Source organism: Sprattus sprattus (genome assembly GCF_963457725.1).
Source record: "Sprattus sprattus genome assembly, chromosome: 2".
NCBI lineage: Eukaryota > Metazoa > Chordata > Actinopteri > Clupeiformes > Clupeidae > Sprattus > Sprattus sprattus.
The window spans coordinates 8915162-8930608 of record NC_137921.1 but is presented as its reverse complement, the minus strand read 5'-3'; the positions used below and the strand labels follow the sequence as shown (position 1 = coordinate 8930608).

At 41.3% G+C, this 15447-nt stretch overlaps 1 protein-coding gene and 1 pseudogene across 2 annotated transcripts in view; both read left to right on the top strand.

The window, feature by feature from the left end:
- The window catches only part of LOC308380659 (class I histocompatibility antigen, Gogo-C*0101/C*0102 alpha chain-like), a 15085-nt pseudogene extending 6385 nt beyond the window's left edge, over positions 1 to 8700 (top strand). The window contains exons 5-8 of the transcript in view: positions 4895 to 5144; positions 5267 to 5560; positions 8205 to 8315; positions 8504 to 8700. The product of the transcript in view is annotated as a class I histocompatibility antigen, Gogo-C*0101/C*0102 alpha chain-like (transcript). The remainder of the gene's footprint in view (positions 1 to 4894; positions 5145 to 5266; positions 5561 to 8204; positions 8316 to 8503) is intronic.
- A 5625-nt stretch (positions 8701 to 14325) lies between these two features.
- LOC308380648 (major histocompatibility complex class I-related gene protein-like) overlaps positions 14326 to 15447 on the top strand; it is a gene marked incomplete at both ends in the record, with an annotated part of 47471 nt that continues 46349 nt past the window's right edge. The window contains one exon of the mRNA XM_080858055.1: positions 14326 to 14398. Coding sequence (XP_080714181.1) covers positions 14326 to 14398 — 73 coding nt within the window. The remainder of the gene's footprint in view (positions 14399 to 15447) is intronic.

Sequence of the window (15447 nt, the reverse complement as noted above, 5' to 3'; positions counted from 1 at the left end):
CCATCTACACGCACACACACACACACACACACACACACACACACACCAATACGTCAACATACTAAGATTGTAAGTGCTGTTCAGGTTTCTTTAAAGCAACAGCCCTCCATTAACTACAATATTTTCCCACTAAATGAGCAACTTTAGCCACATTAAACTTAAGCCACATTATAATAAAATATAAGCTACTCGCATCGTCAACAACACACAAATCGGCTGACAGTCCCCTTCTTATTGAGACAAAAAGGCTAGAGGGAAAAGCTTCTTCCTCATATAAGTGACCAACGCAGATAGTAGTGTCTCCTTCCAACAATCTACCCAAGGATCAGACTGACTGCCACCCACCTTCTCCGTGTCGAATCCCCTCCGTAGACTCGCGCCGCCGGTGTGTGTGACAGCAAGCAATCGAGTGTACAGCTTGTGTCGTTTTCCAGTTTGTAAAAGAATTTCAAGAATCTCAAATGCCAATTTTAAAAAAAGACACACTGCAAGCGCACCAAATACCGAGTCTCATCAGCCTTCCCCGTGATGGAAATATAAAGCTTTGTTTATAGCTGAATACAACTTTCCTTGGTAAATTTCTTAGCATCCTCTAAGACACTAACAACAATACTTCTTCTTACTCTTATTTACTGGCGGTTGGCATTCCAATGTGGCGCATTACCGCCACCAACTGTTTTGGTTGTGGACCATCAATGCGGACAAAGACGGTTTTAAATATAATCAAATAGATATTCTATTAATTCATAGTAATAAGATTATCGTGTCAAATAAACCTGTAGTTTATCTTTTAAGTATAACATAATATATTTCCATACTGAAGAGTTTCTGGTGAAAAACGGACATTAACTTCCTTGGGCCTGAGTGACTCTTTAACTTTTATTAAATGTTCTTTCTGTTACATGCTTCACACTTCAACCATGTTACATGTTCCAAAGTTTCTCTCCTACAGACCTGCCTAGTCTCCCGTTTTCCCCGGGTTTCTCCCGTATTTCTGACCCATTTCCCGCCCCCCTCCCGTTTTGTAATTTCTCATGGTAATCTCCCTATGAGGTTCAAACTATTTTATTAATAATCCAATCAAAATGTCAGAAGAGGACGCCAGTGTACCACCGAAGATGGTGACATAAGTTTGTAAATAAGTCTTGTTGCACAGAGGAGTTTGCATCCATATCGAACAGTCATTTAAAAGTCATGCTTTTTGCTAAGCTTGTCGTATCGATTTCAGCATAGGGTAGTAAGAATGACGTCCGTCAACATATCAGGCATCACTTTGCATCCCACATAGCAATGTAATGCTTTTCTTTTGCTATGCTGTATAGATCCATATAGGATTTCTATGAATTAATTTATGTATAGCCAGCAAAATCTGAGATTTGTTTCCAATCTCATAGTTTCTCCTCAATTCTGTAGCCTACCACTGACTCTTTGTACCCCCATTACTCACACAGACACAAATGCACACATACACACTACAACTGGCCATTGTTTTAAATGATAATGCATATCCTGAGACCTGTGCAAGGCTAACATCAACTGTTTCTGTTTTGTTCATATGAATGATTTTGTTGTAATAAAAAAAAGTCATGAATAATTCATGTTATTGCAATAGTTTTGCAAAGCTTGTCATATTGATTTCAACAAAGGGCATGGCGGTAGGAATGACGACCTTCAACAGATCAGGCATTACTTTGCATTCCACATAGCAATGCCTCAAGGAGTTTCACTATGGTTAAAAAAAATGTTACAGAGAATAGAACAAGTTTGAACAACAGCACTTTGTGCGTTCTCTTGTCTTGCAGCCTCCTTCAAAGTGCACCCCATCTAAAAAAGACAGGTAGGGCAGCCAAGTCAGCCAGGCGCGTCGCACCCGTGGGGGATGTGGGTGTTTTAACACCCACACTTTTCCCGGTGAGAGGGTTCAACACCCACACTTTTTCTGCAGTTTTTCCACAGTTTTGCACACTCTCAAGTGTCATGTATTGAGCGTGAGAGTCACTAATTTTGGTCTTTAATCACGCACTCCCGCCACACATCGTATTTCTCACGCTGAAAAAAAACCTCAGGAATCAAGCACGTCTCCCCGAATCTGGTGCCACTTATCAGCCAATCCAAAAAAACAAATGGGCTAAACAATAGCCAATCAGAAAAAGCGTATCTGTTGTATCTGGGTAAGATTTTAACCAGCAACCAATGAAAATAAAGCATCCTGGCATTGCGCGCGACTGATCTTCTGAAAATTTCGTTCACCTGAGGAAACCACTGGAGCTCTGAGCATCTGTCTTCTACAAGGAGTAAGTCGTCTCCTGTTTTAATGTTACGACAAATTCACAATGGTTTGATACAAGCAATGACAACTTGACTGCAGTTGGATAATTTTCTAAGATAATTAGCATCAGCTTTTAATGAGTGTTTGTAGCCAACACAGTTTTAGGCGACAGCCTGCCTTTTCAGTAGCCTATAGCTTTGACTCCGAACTTCGTTAATAGGCTATAATAAATTCGATTAGGCCTATTAAAAATATATATATAGCCTATAATTCGAACGAATATTAGGCAGACCTTAATATTCAATGATTATTATTTTGAAAATGTGTTTGCTTGAGCATTACATTCAGATTCCGAGGCTTCTTCACGCCTGGTGAAGTTGTGAATCGCGAACTCATTAGGCATACTAGCATGTTATAAATATCCTGGCCATGGATGCATTAATCATAGCATCTGTCTTTCAATGATGTCAGTATCACTCATTTAAATGGGATGCTTTTTATATCTTGTATGTTATACATGTTGTACACCTCTGTCATTGTATCCATCGTTTCTATTGTTAACAAGAATGGGAGCATTCAGAGAATGCAAACCTCTGCCTTGTGAACTTGACCTTTGACCTTGACATCTGAAAATCTAATCAATTATTGCCATTATATTAACCAATCTCCCCACAAAGTTTGATGGAAATCGGTCCATGCGTTTCTGCGTAATCCTGCTGACAAACAAACAGACAAACAAACAAACATACAGGGGCGAAAACACAACCTCGTTGGCGGAGGTAATAAACAAATCACATCCATCCCCCTCACTTTTGAAAAGCTTGCTACGCCCCTGAAGTCAGCCATCCACATATTCAATACTACAAAACAGTAATTTGTAACTGCTATTCTGCACAGATTCATAGGCCACCTTCCAGGCAGTGTCCTCAGGGGGTGCACCGACTAGCTTGCGGAGATATTCACCTCCATATTCAACCTTCAAGCAGGCCACCGTCATCCCCATACCTAAGAAACCATCCATCACCTGCTTGAATGACTAATGCCCTGTAGCTCTGACCTCGGTGGCTCAGGTGCTTGCAGTGCTTGCACTTGTGCCTCACAGCAAGAAGGTCATGGTTTTGATTCACGCATGGGGCGCTGTTGGCTCTGGGGGGCAGACCTTCAGTGCTCAGGTGGGCTATCTCCCGGGCCTTTCTGTGTGGAGGTTGCATGTTGTCCCCGTGTTCACAAGGGGTTTCCTCCACTAAGAGCCCCAACAGAAAAAACATGCACAATAACAGAACACATGTCTATCCCTGACCAAAGATGGACAGTTCACTTCACCTGGTCCCCGGGTGCTACAGGCTGCCCACTGCTCCAGGGGGGTCCTTGAGGCCTGTGTGTGTGTCCTGTGTCACCTCCATATATGCATATGTGTGTTCCAGGGTGTCGTGTGTGCCATTAAAAAAAAACCTGACAAAGGTCTTAATTATTATGAAGTGCTTCGAGCAGCTGGTCAGAACCCCCATCTGCTCTACTCCTCCGAACACCCTGGACCCCTTTCAGTTCGCATACAGCCCAAACAAATCAACAGATGATGCCATTGCCCTAACAACACACACCTGGAAAAGGGCAACACATATGTGAGGACGCTGTTCGTGGATTACAGCTCAGCATTCAACACTATTGTGCCTGCCAAGCTCGCTGGACGTCCTGACGATTTTGTTGTAATAAAAAAAAGTATATATGTTATATGTAAATAATATGTAATTGCAATAGTTTGTTGTAAGAGTTTCCTACCACATAATTAGCATTCTATTGTTAATTGTTTCCCTATTAAATTTAGATTATGATTTAGAAAGGCATATGTACGCAGAGAGGGTTTTCCTGAATGATGATTTTATTATATAACATCAAGGTCGTTATCAAACCGGCTACTGACACATAATCACTGTGGCTTGACACAGAACCGCAGGCACAAACAGGCTCAACCAACAACAAGAAACAGGTTATCTTAACCAGGTGTCCCCGCCCCCCGGTTCCTCTGTCAGAACCCTGCAGCGCATAGCAACCCGCACATGAGCTGCCGCGGCTGACAGAGAGCAAGTGCACAGACACACAGACAACACAATGAACATGAACAGCACTAAATGCAGAGTCTCATCAACCTGCCCCATAATGGAAAGATAAAGCGTTGTTCATTGCTGAATACAACTTTCCTTCCTAAATATTTTAGCCCAAGACACTAAGAACAATACTTCTTCTTCTTCTTCTAATTTATTGGTGGTTGGCATTCCAATTAGGTGCATTACCGCCACCAAATGTTTTGGGTGAGGAGGACCATCAATGCAGACAAAGACGTTCTAAATATAATAAAATATATTAAAGTGGTATTATGTAGGAATTGTACTTCAGGGTTAGGGTTAGGATAAGCAGTTTTACCTTAAAATAACAGCTTGCAAATAAATGGGGCGCTACAATGACGTTTAATATGGAGAATCGCCTCCGTGTCATTGCCATACCAGGGTCCGTAGGCATGTTACTGGGTTATGTAGGTTTGCCTGAAGCCGCCCGGTTACTACTGTCTGCCGAACTAGTAAATAGCTTATTTGCCGCCTTGCTTTGTCTTGTGTTGCACACTTGTAGTCTGATATACTGAACCATAGTGCACCTGGAAGAATGACATACAAAGAGTCTTTCGGTGGAAATATTGGAGATGAGATACTTCTAAGTATTTCTGACAAGACCCTTCAAAGAGTGCACCGATGGTCCAAAGAGTGGACGGTTATACAGGAAAAGTACTGGAGGTCGATATTCATCGATGTTTATAAGCCTTTCTGCCTTACAGCACTTCAGAAACTTCTTCACATCAACAGGAAACATGTAATGAGAAAAGGTAATGTGATATGTGCATGTCATGAAATGTATACCTTGATGTTGATAAACATTTTGACTTTAAAATTGAATATTACAACACGGGATATTTGTGATATTATAAACATATGATGTCTTTTTCAGTCAAACCCAGAGTCAGGCTGTTCCAGAAGGCCCTCCCAGACTCTGGTGGGGCGAAATTGACTTGACTGGCCACTGGGTTTTACCCCCGTCACATCAACCTGACCCTGCTCAGAGATGGACAGCCTTTGGATAGCCACCAGATCACTGGAGGGGAGCTGCTACCTAATGGAGATGGAACCTACCAGATGAGGAAGAGCCTGGAGGTCAGCACAGAGGAACTAAGAGAGAACCACCAGTACACGTGTAGCGCTGAGCATCTTAGCCTGGACAACAATTTGGACATTTTAGACATAGGTAATGATTGGGGGGGGGGGGGTGCTTGGCCCTCTGAAGCCCCTTGAGGCAATGTTACTGTTTTCACGCTATATAAATTCAATTGAAACTCTGTGCTTCTGTGCTCCAAGATTATGAACCTTATCCAGGCCGGCAACATGTTGTGGCAGTGATGGGGATGACACTGGTTTGTCTAACTGTATTCATGATTGCCCTCGTCTTCTGCAGGACAAGATGCATGGGTAAGTTAAGATATGCAGTTTGAGACATGAACAAGGAACAACTTCCCAACATTCCTGGTTTTGTTCTGCTTTGAGATTGTATTGGTTTAGTTATTTGTCATGCATTTGTTCACAATTTTAAGGACTGGAGAAAATATAAACTAAACCGTTAAACTTAACTATCTTTATGATCTGGTAGCCAACAACAGACGCTTGAGGATTCACCAGGGAATGAAGAATTGCCTGGATGAAGGAGTACAGGACCCCAGTGGTGGGTACAATGTGTTAAGAGCTAGCCCAAGTCACTCGGTTCAAGTCCAGTGGAGTACCCCTGCTACAGCGGAAGGAGGACTTGACACCACCTGCACAGAATGGTGGGCATCTTGCTGCTGGTGAACAGCAAGGAGGAACCAAGCAGACTAAGAAGGAAACATGTAGTGGGTAGAAACCAAAGGTTAGATGGCCAGGGGACTATGAGGTCAAGAAATGGAATTGCATCAAATTTTTATTTAAAAGGAATTTGGGAAGGATTCAAGGGTACATTCAAAATGTATAAATTGAATCTTATGGGTGAGGTCATCTATAATTATGGGATGTAAAGATATGGAGTCAGAAAGGACAAAAAGCAGAGACCTCCGTGTGATATTTCTGGGCTATAACTTCAAAGCTGTAATTGTGCCCTTGCCATGGCTATAACTTTAAAGCTGTAATTGTGCCCTTGGCCCAGTGCTAATATTGAACATAGATAACAACAGCATTAAGGGGTTTGTGTAGGGGTTTAAGATAAAAGTGTCTGCTGAGAGAATAAGTGTAAATGAAAAGTCACACAAGCACAAGTGGGCGTTGTTAAGTTAGTTATTGACTCAAGGCTGTGCCAGTTTGTTGTTGCCTTGAACAAATACCACACAGATATTTCCCTGTGACCTTCTTGCCGGGTAACCTGAAATTGCCCCGCTTGAGATAACATTGCTATTTGAGAGTCATAAATAAGGCAGTTAGGAAATAGCTTGGGATGCCACATTGTCTTAGCACCTTAGCATTGTATTGAAAACAGAGTTTCCAATGACCAGCCTGGCTGGGGAGTAGAAAAGTGACTAAGACCCGCCTGGAGATGACCTTGTGACAGTCTAAGGAGCCACTAGTCAAGAACACTGCTCCGGTGTCATTGGGAAGGTACAGAGTGGAAGAGCAGTTTTTGGGCTGGGTGACAGTTGGAAAGCGTGGGGTAGGGCTACATTGCTACGAGAGGGCTACGTTTTGGCCTGGGTGACAGTTGGGCTACATTGTTGGAGAGGAGGCAGATGGTAACCAGCTTTGCAAGAAGAGTAAACTAGAGGAGCAGCAGCAGCTTCTCAAGCAAAGCGAGTGCAATGGATGATCTGGCCTGGTGTTCAGATGAGGAATATCAGATGGAGAGAACTTTGGGCTATGGATGCTAACCGCATTAAATCCATTGTTGGAGCCACTTATGAGGTCACACTGATAAATAAATGGGCCTGCTTGAAAATCGTGTCATCTCATGTTTATCCTGTAGAGGGAAGCATTTCGTAAAAAAATAGAGCTTCCCCACACCATAAGGTCACACTAATACAGTTTTTTACAATTGCTAAAACACATTCTTGAATCAGTCACTCATTTTCTCTAAACTCTAAACACAAAACCTCATCTTCAAGCACTATTTGCAAAACCTCTGAATCCTCTTGCAAAAAGAAACTTTCGCCTCAAAACAGTTTTACCTGTGCTCAAAATCAAACACTGCTGTCAAATCATAAACAAAGTGTTCAAAATTATATACACTTTCAAGCAGTCAGTAAACAATCGGCAAAAAATAGAAAACACACTGTTCAAAACATATAGTTCTCAGGGAGAAGTACATTTTTTTTTACCTCAAAACAAATTTCATATTTATCTATCATTGACTTTTGATGAATGAAAACATGTTATCTCATAGTAGCTATACAAATGTATCAGAAATGACTTTGCTTTGCTATAATTTGTGTTGGTTCTTTCTCCTTCTTGTACCCCTATAGTACTGTACCCTGCATCTCACTACTCACAACTCACTCTTGTTCTTTGTTGATGTGAACCTGCAACCATTCACAATCCATTGAGCAATCAGTACTGTTACTGTACCAAATGGAAAGCACAATGTTCAGGGCCATACAATTTGTTTACGTTTTGTCCTTATACAGCCTACAATGCACTGTAGGCCTACTACAGTATACACTACCACAGTAAAAGGGACACAAATCAAAGGAGTCAACGTGGTGTTTACTTGTCCTCCTCCCCTCACATTGTTTCTTCTATTCATTCTCAGACTTTCTCCTTACCACCTTCAACAACCTGTTTGCTCCCTAAACTGGCCCTCTGAAGCCCCTTGAGACAATGTTACTGTTTTGGCGCTATATAAATACAATTGAAACTCTGTGCTTCTGTGCTCCAAGATTATGAACCTTATCCAGGCCAGAAACATGTTGTTGCAGTGATGGTGATGACACTGGTTTGTCTAACTGTATTCATGATTGCCCTCGTCTTCTGCAGGACAAGATGCATGGGTAAGTTGAGATATGCAGTTTGAGACGGACAGAGACATGAACAAGGAACAACTTCCCAACATTCCTGGTTTTGTTCTGCTTTGAGATTGTATTGGTTTAGTTATTTGTCATGCATTCGTTCACAATTTTAAGGACTGGGGAAAATATAAACTAAACCGTTAAACTTAACTATCTTTATGATCTGGTAGCCAACAACAGACGCTTGAGGATTCACCAGGGAATGAAGAATTGCCTGGATGAAGGAGTACAGGACCCCAGTGGTGGGTACAATGTGTTAAGAGCTAGCCCAAGTCACTCGGTTCAAGTCCAGCGGCGTACCCCTGCTACAGCGGAAGGAGGACTTGACACCACCTGCACAGAATGGTGGGCATCTTGCTGCTGGTGAACAGCAAGGAGGAACCAAGCAGACTAAGAAGGAAACATGTAATGGGTAGAAACCAAATAGCAATACTGATCAACAAAATGATGGTACAGAGTGGAAGAGCAGGGCTTGGGCTGGGTGACAGTCGGAAAGCATGGGGTAGGGCTACATTGCTACGAGAGGGCTACGTTTTGGGCTGGGTGACAGTTGGAAAGCATGGGGTAGGGCTACATTGCTGGAGAGGAGGCAGATGGTAACCAGCAAGAAGAGTAAACTAGATGAGCAGTAGCGGCTTCTCAAGCAAAGCAAGGGCAATTGATGATCTGGCCTGGTGTTGAGACGAGGAATATCAGATGGAGAGAACTTTGGGTTATGGATGCCTACCGCATTAAATTCATTGTTGGAGCCAAGTGATGAGAAAAGGGAGAATGAAGAGGAAGAAGAAAAAGGAGAAGAGGAGACAAGTCTATTCAAAAATTGAGTTTGCTGAGCTGGTACAGAGAGGAGCATGGGAGTCTCAATCATGCCATGCCATCCTCAGCAAGACTGCACACATCCATGGGTTACTGTAATGTTGGAAGGGAAGAACTAGAACACACATTTCTCTCCCTTGCTTAGACACACTGACCGGGAGGGACCCTGACAAACAGTCCAAATGTTCCGTCCTGTCGGAAAGGATGTGACTTGTTAGCTGAAGCGAACAGACATGTTTATATTACAGGTAATCCCAGCTTGTAATAGTGAGTTTAAACATAGTCTTCTAGGCTACTGTTAACCAGCCATCGCTCAGAGAGCCAGACAGAGATTCTCGCCTCAGGTAGCTGTGACCTTTGAATGGAGAGAGAAGCTCAGTGAAGCTCAGAATCAGGCGCAATGAAACATGAGAATACAGGTTATGAGCCAGGAGAGAAAGAGAAAGGGGAAAGAGAATCTGTTGTCTTTTTACGCTATAGGTTTCATTATCAAGTTGATCTCCTTTTATTGTAGCCTTTATGGTTGATGAATACCTTCTTTATGTCATGACAGAGATTGTTTAAAAGTTTTCTTTTACCAAATGCCCACTGTGGCTACCAGAAACGTCTCATGCTGTCATGCTGGAAAAAAAGTGAGCCTCATATATTTGGATTAGCCTTTTCCAATATCAAAGTGGCCTTTGTAAAAAAAAGAAATGTCCACTAAAGTGTCTATACATCCCTAAAAAGGAATCGTCAACAATAGCTTACTTGAAGAATCAGGACAGGTCCAATGATAAGAAACGGATAATGTGCTTTTCCAGGACCATACTACGACTGTAAAACTATATTACTCCTATGTGCAGCCAGACTACAACATTAAGCAGTCTAGTCCAATTTCCTGACATTTTTAACTCTGAAGGATGAAATTATAAGGCCAATAAAATGGGGGAGGGTCATTTACGGGCAGTTTTGGATACATATCGACCGAAGTAGCTATATAACAATAATACAATAGCAATATTGATCAACAAAATTATTTCAATTTAACTTCTATGGTATTTCTTATTATTGATCAGCAAAAATGTTTCAATTTAACTTTGATTGTATTTCTTTGTATGGTGTCATTCCCTGGATGTAGGCTAACGTGTGATATGAATAAACAGGCGACAAAGCAAGTGAAGAATGTTGCCGTCTAAATGTCCAGGGTGCTTCAGAGTGCTTCATGAGCAGTCCATGGTTCTAATCTGTTAAATCACAGCTTGTGTGAACAATGTAAGAATGGTCTGTTCTATAAACTTCTTAAAATATGTCCATTACAATGGGTAAACTAAAAATTCCGATACTTATTGGTATTGGACAGATAAGTAGCATGAAATATTTTAAACAGGAAGTTGTTGCAAGAAGGGCGCTATGTGGGAACCAGATTCCCATTATACACATTTGGGGCCGTATTCACAAAGCCTTTTATCTTACCACTAGGAGTGCTCCTAACTCGCGCTAAAACCTTTTACGTAGGAGTAATTTCTTAAAAGTGATTCACAACGGCTCTGAGACCTACTCATACTAAGGATAATACCAACTCCTAAGCTTAAGATAAAAACTCCGTTGCTATGGATGACGTCGCTTCTCATGCACGAGTTTAGAAGGGGTGAGGACGGTGATTGGTTGTTGACAGGCTCTCTCATTAAAAACTCATTCGTGACGTCTCTCTAACAATCCCACTATATCGACTGAAAATAAGAGAATAACCTAGGCTTCAAATTAAGTCATATTAAATAGTTATGGACAGTGCAGTTAGCAGAATGCACACGCATGATGACAAGTTTGTGCATCCAACGGGAATGACACTTAGCACGTTAAGAGAAATATAAAGCGATCAATATAAAATATGGCAATTGCATGTAATCAAGGCAGTAATAATTAAAGCACCCAGCAAACTGTTAGGATATTATATTTCCAGCCCTTGGCCACTTCAAATATCAGCACATACGGCCCTTCAAGCCCTCCAATCTTAATTGATCAAAGCGAAACGAACGTGAACCGTAGCCTAGGCGAAAGCCTACTGGTCCCAATAGCCACTGTCACCCCAGCGGCATCCAGCTGGTAAGTTCTCAAAAACCTGCGACCGCTCTCCGTTGAAATGCACCAGTCATCGGTACATCCAGGCCACGGTGGACGAATTATTGTGATGTGTGTCCCGTCACTGGACATTCCTGCGATCGCCATGGAATTTACTTTGATATTGTGTAATAAGCGATTGTTTGGATAAACTGTTGGATGATGTGGGGTCTACAGTGCGTTGATAGTTTGATGAATTAAACGGCTGACTGATGATTCCCAGTGTCGTCAGTTGCGTTTTCCGCGAAGCCAAACAAAAATCTTTATGTTTCCAAACATTTCACTTCGGGACACATCGTTGTTTAAAGGCGTCATTGCATCCCGCGCTAATTCTACGACAATATTAATACTTTCACGGTTTAAGCAATGTCTTTTATCAATTCCAAGTCGGCTGCAGCCATCTTACGATTTTTTGTGAATAGGTCTTAGTGATTTAGGAGTCCTCATGAGGAGTTTTAAGCTGTCCTAGACTTAGGTGCTACTTTTAGGGATAAAATATTTTGTGAATTGCTCTTAGTAAAAAAAATTAGGAGTCCTACATTTAAGACTGACACGACCATTATTTTTAGGAGTTTCTCCTAAATTCGCCACTTATGACCTACTTTTAGCCCTAAGATTCTTTGTGAATACGGCCCTTGAACTATAGATGAAGTGACGCATCGTGTCAACTCATGTTTATCCTGTAGAGGGAAGCATTGCATTCAAAATAGGGCTTCCCCACACCATACGGTCACACTAATACAGTTTTTTACAATTGCTAAAACACATTCTTGAAACAGTCACTCATTTTCTCTAAACTCTAAACACAAAACCTCATCTTCAAGCACTATTTACAAAACCTCTGAATCCTCTTGCAAAATGAAACTTTCACCTCAAAACAGTTTTACCTGTGCTCAAAATCAAACACTGCTCTCAAATCATAAACAAAGTGACAAAGCAGTCAGTAAACAATACACCAAAAAATTGAAAACACATTGTTCAAAACGTATAGTTCTCAGGGAGAAGTACATTTTTTTTTTTTAAATCTCAACAAATTTCATATTTATCTATCATTGTCTTTGATGAATGAAAACATGTTCTCTCATAGTAGCTATACAAAAGTATCAGAAATTACTACTCTGCTTTGCTCTAATTTGTGTTGGTTCTTTCTCCTTCTTATACCCCTATAGTACTGTACCCTGCGTCTCACTACCCTGTAAGCAAAATTACGTCCCCTCGACGTCCTCTAATGGTCTCTCCGAACCTTCCAAAAACGTAAATGTGAATGGTTCCCTTGACAACCCTAGGACGTTTTGCACGACGATCCAAGAACGTCCCGAGGACGTTGCGGTGCCAATTGGGAAACGTTTTCTATAGGTCCTGGGGACGTGTGCTGAGAGACCAAATCAGAATGTTCCCTAAAAGTCCGATTTAAGGCTCATGCGAACGTCAAGCAGAGGACCACAGGGAAAGGTTACGGGGACGTTTTTCTGAAAGGACGTCCTGGGGATGTGTGCTGAGAGACCAAATCAGAACGTTCCCTAAAAGTCCGATTTAAGGCTCATGCGAACGTCACGCAGAGGACCACAGGTAAAGGTTACAGGGACGGTTTTAAAGGACGTCCTGGGGACGTGTGCTGAGAGACCAAATCAGAACGTTCCCTAAAAGTTCATTTTTTCCCCCTAAAAGTTCAGTTTTGAGGCTCATTCGAACGTCAAGCAGAGGACCACAGGTAAAGGTTACGGGGACGTTTTTAAAGGACCAAATTAGAACGTGCCCTAAAAGACTCGTGCGAACCTCACAGAAGGACCAAACGTAGACTTGCTACGAACGTCAAAATCTTTCTGGTAACGTCCTCTAGCGAACGTTGTGGCGGGGACCAATTGGCGACGAATGGGGACGTTGCGAATGTCCTGTTAACGTCCTGGGGACGTCCCCTGTTTGCGGGGTACTCACAACTCACTCTTGTTCTTTGTTGATATGAACCTGCAACCAGTCAAAATCTATTGAGCAGTCAGTACTGTTACTGTAGCAAATAGAAAGCACAATGTTCAGGGCCATACAACTTGTTTATTGTACATTATACAACCTACAATGCACTGTAGGCCTATTACAGTATACACTACTACAGTACTGTAAAAGGGACAAAAATCAAAGGAGTCAACATGTCATCAATGTGCTTCTTCTTGTCTTTGGGCTGGGTTAGGCCAGAGCACTTTGTCGACATCACAAGCAATATTTTCTCTCCTGAGGCAACGGGGGAAGAAGCCTCTTGTGTGCCGTAGCCAGTCCTGCTTCCCTCATTGTCAGTCCATGGACTATAACATGGTCTTTGACTGTTGCTCTAATTTCATCAGATGTTTCCACTCTTTGTCTTCTTCTTCCTCTTTGTCCTTCTCTTCCTCTTTTTTCCTCTTCCTCTTTTTTGCCTTCCTCCTTTTCGCCCACCTCACATAAGCACTCGTCCTCTCACGTTGTTTCTTCTATCCATTCTCAGACTTTCTCCTTCCCACCTTCAACAACCTGTTTGCTCTCTAAACGGTCTTATATTGGTTGTGTTACATCATTTGATACAAGTGAAATCAGTTTTGTGTGGTTGTGTTTAATCAATGACGTGTTCTCTATTTGTATTTTATTTTTGCCACTTTTGTTTACCAGTATGGATGACATGTGCAGTAGAGTGCAGAATGTGTTTTGAGATTTGCTGAAAAGTCTAAGTGAGATCTGCAAATTGTGTTTTACCATGTGAAATAGTGTAAGGTATTTACAACAGACTGCACAATTAGCTATATGAGTTCAGGCAACTGAGAACTTTGTTCAGCCAATAGGTTTTAGTGTTTTAGCAATCGTTAAAAAACTGTAATACCTGTTAGGCGAACAGTACTACATACTACAGGATGTCTACACCAGTCAATGTGTTATTCAACTAGGCTGTTGGAGGACACTGTGGGAGGACAGGTAGAATGTGAAACGGAGGCGACACACCTTTGCGAAACTACTTCTATTACCACCCAAGCTTGTTTCAAGAGGATTCTGGCCGAAAGAGAGAAGAACGAAAAAAGTTAAATAAATACAAAAATACGGATATTAGTCGAATATGAAGATGACCGGAATCATCCTTGTTCTTTATATTTTGTCTGTTTCGTACTCGATGTGCAGCCCAGACAGAGGTAAGCATATTGTGATAGCTGCCTAAAGTGAATAGAATGTGAATGTGGCTTTTAGTCTTTATAATAGAAATGTTAATCTACATACTAAAAGTTTTTTTTTTACGGGTGAGACGAAACGTAGGCCTATGTAAATAGGAATGAAATGATATTTAGATCAAATTAACAGCTACAGCATGGCAGGAGTGCAGATACCACTTGTTTCTGTGCTACGTGTTATGAAGTTACATATTCCTGTGTCTTATATCAAAAGCCTTGTGAAGTTATATATTACTGTGTCTAATATCAAAAGTGTCATAAAGTTACTTTGCATTTAGGGCTGTTGGAGCAGGAAGTTGTGTATCCACAGTCGTCATTAAATTACTGACATAAATCTGATGGTTATCATTAAGTTGTAGGGCTATAATAGAGATTGTTCAAAAGATGGAATGGCATAGAGGACTTCCAGCAATAACAAAAATATCAGATTATTAAATAAAACAAATCGATGAGGGCAGACATGGTGAATTGAAAAAGGATTTGATTTGTAAAGCCGTCTTGTGCACTGCCATTTTAACACTTGAAAACAACAAAAAGGCAAATCAAATGAGGTTTATCATTTAAATGTCCTTTTGGATACTGACTGATCTAGCCCCATAGTTCAGTTAGAGATAGTTTTATGTAAGTTGTGTATTTCTTGTGATTACAGCTCAGAAAGTGGGTTTGTTTTCGTTTACCATGAAAATACAATATAAAAATGATCTGTTTCCAATGCTAAGGGTGGTCAGAGAAGTAGTATGCAATCCTTTAAACACCCTGTCTCAAATTAATTGAATGTGAATATGGCTTTTAGTTTTTATAATAGAGATGTATATCTAGATCCCAAAGAATGACAACTATTCTTTTTTAAAGGCTCCGATAGGCTTTTATATGTGTAGCAAGGTGGGTTTTTTTTAGCCTGGTGACACCAGCCTACGTATTTCCGCCTGAATTGATTTCAAGCTCATACTCAGTCTGGCCCAACCCCATTGACAATCGTCTCCAGAACTCAAAATTTTGCAGGACCAATCAGC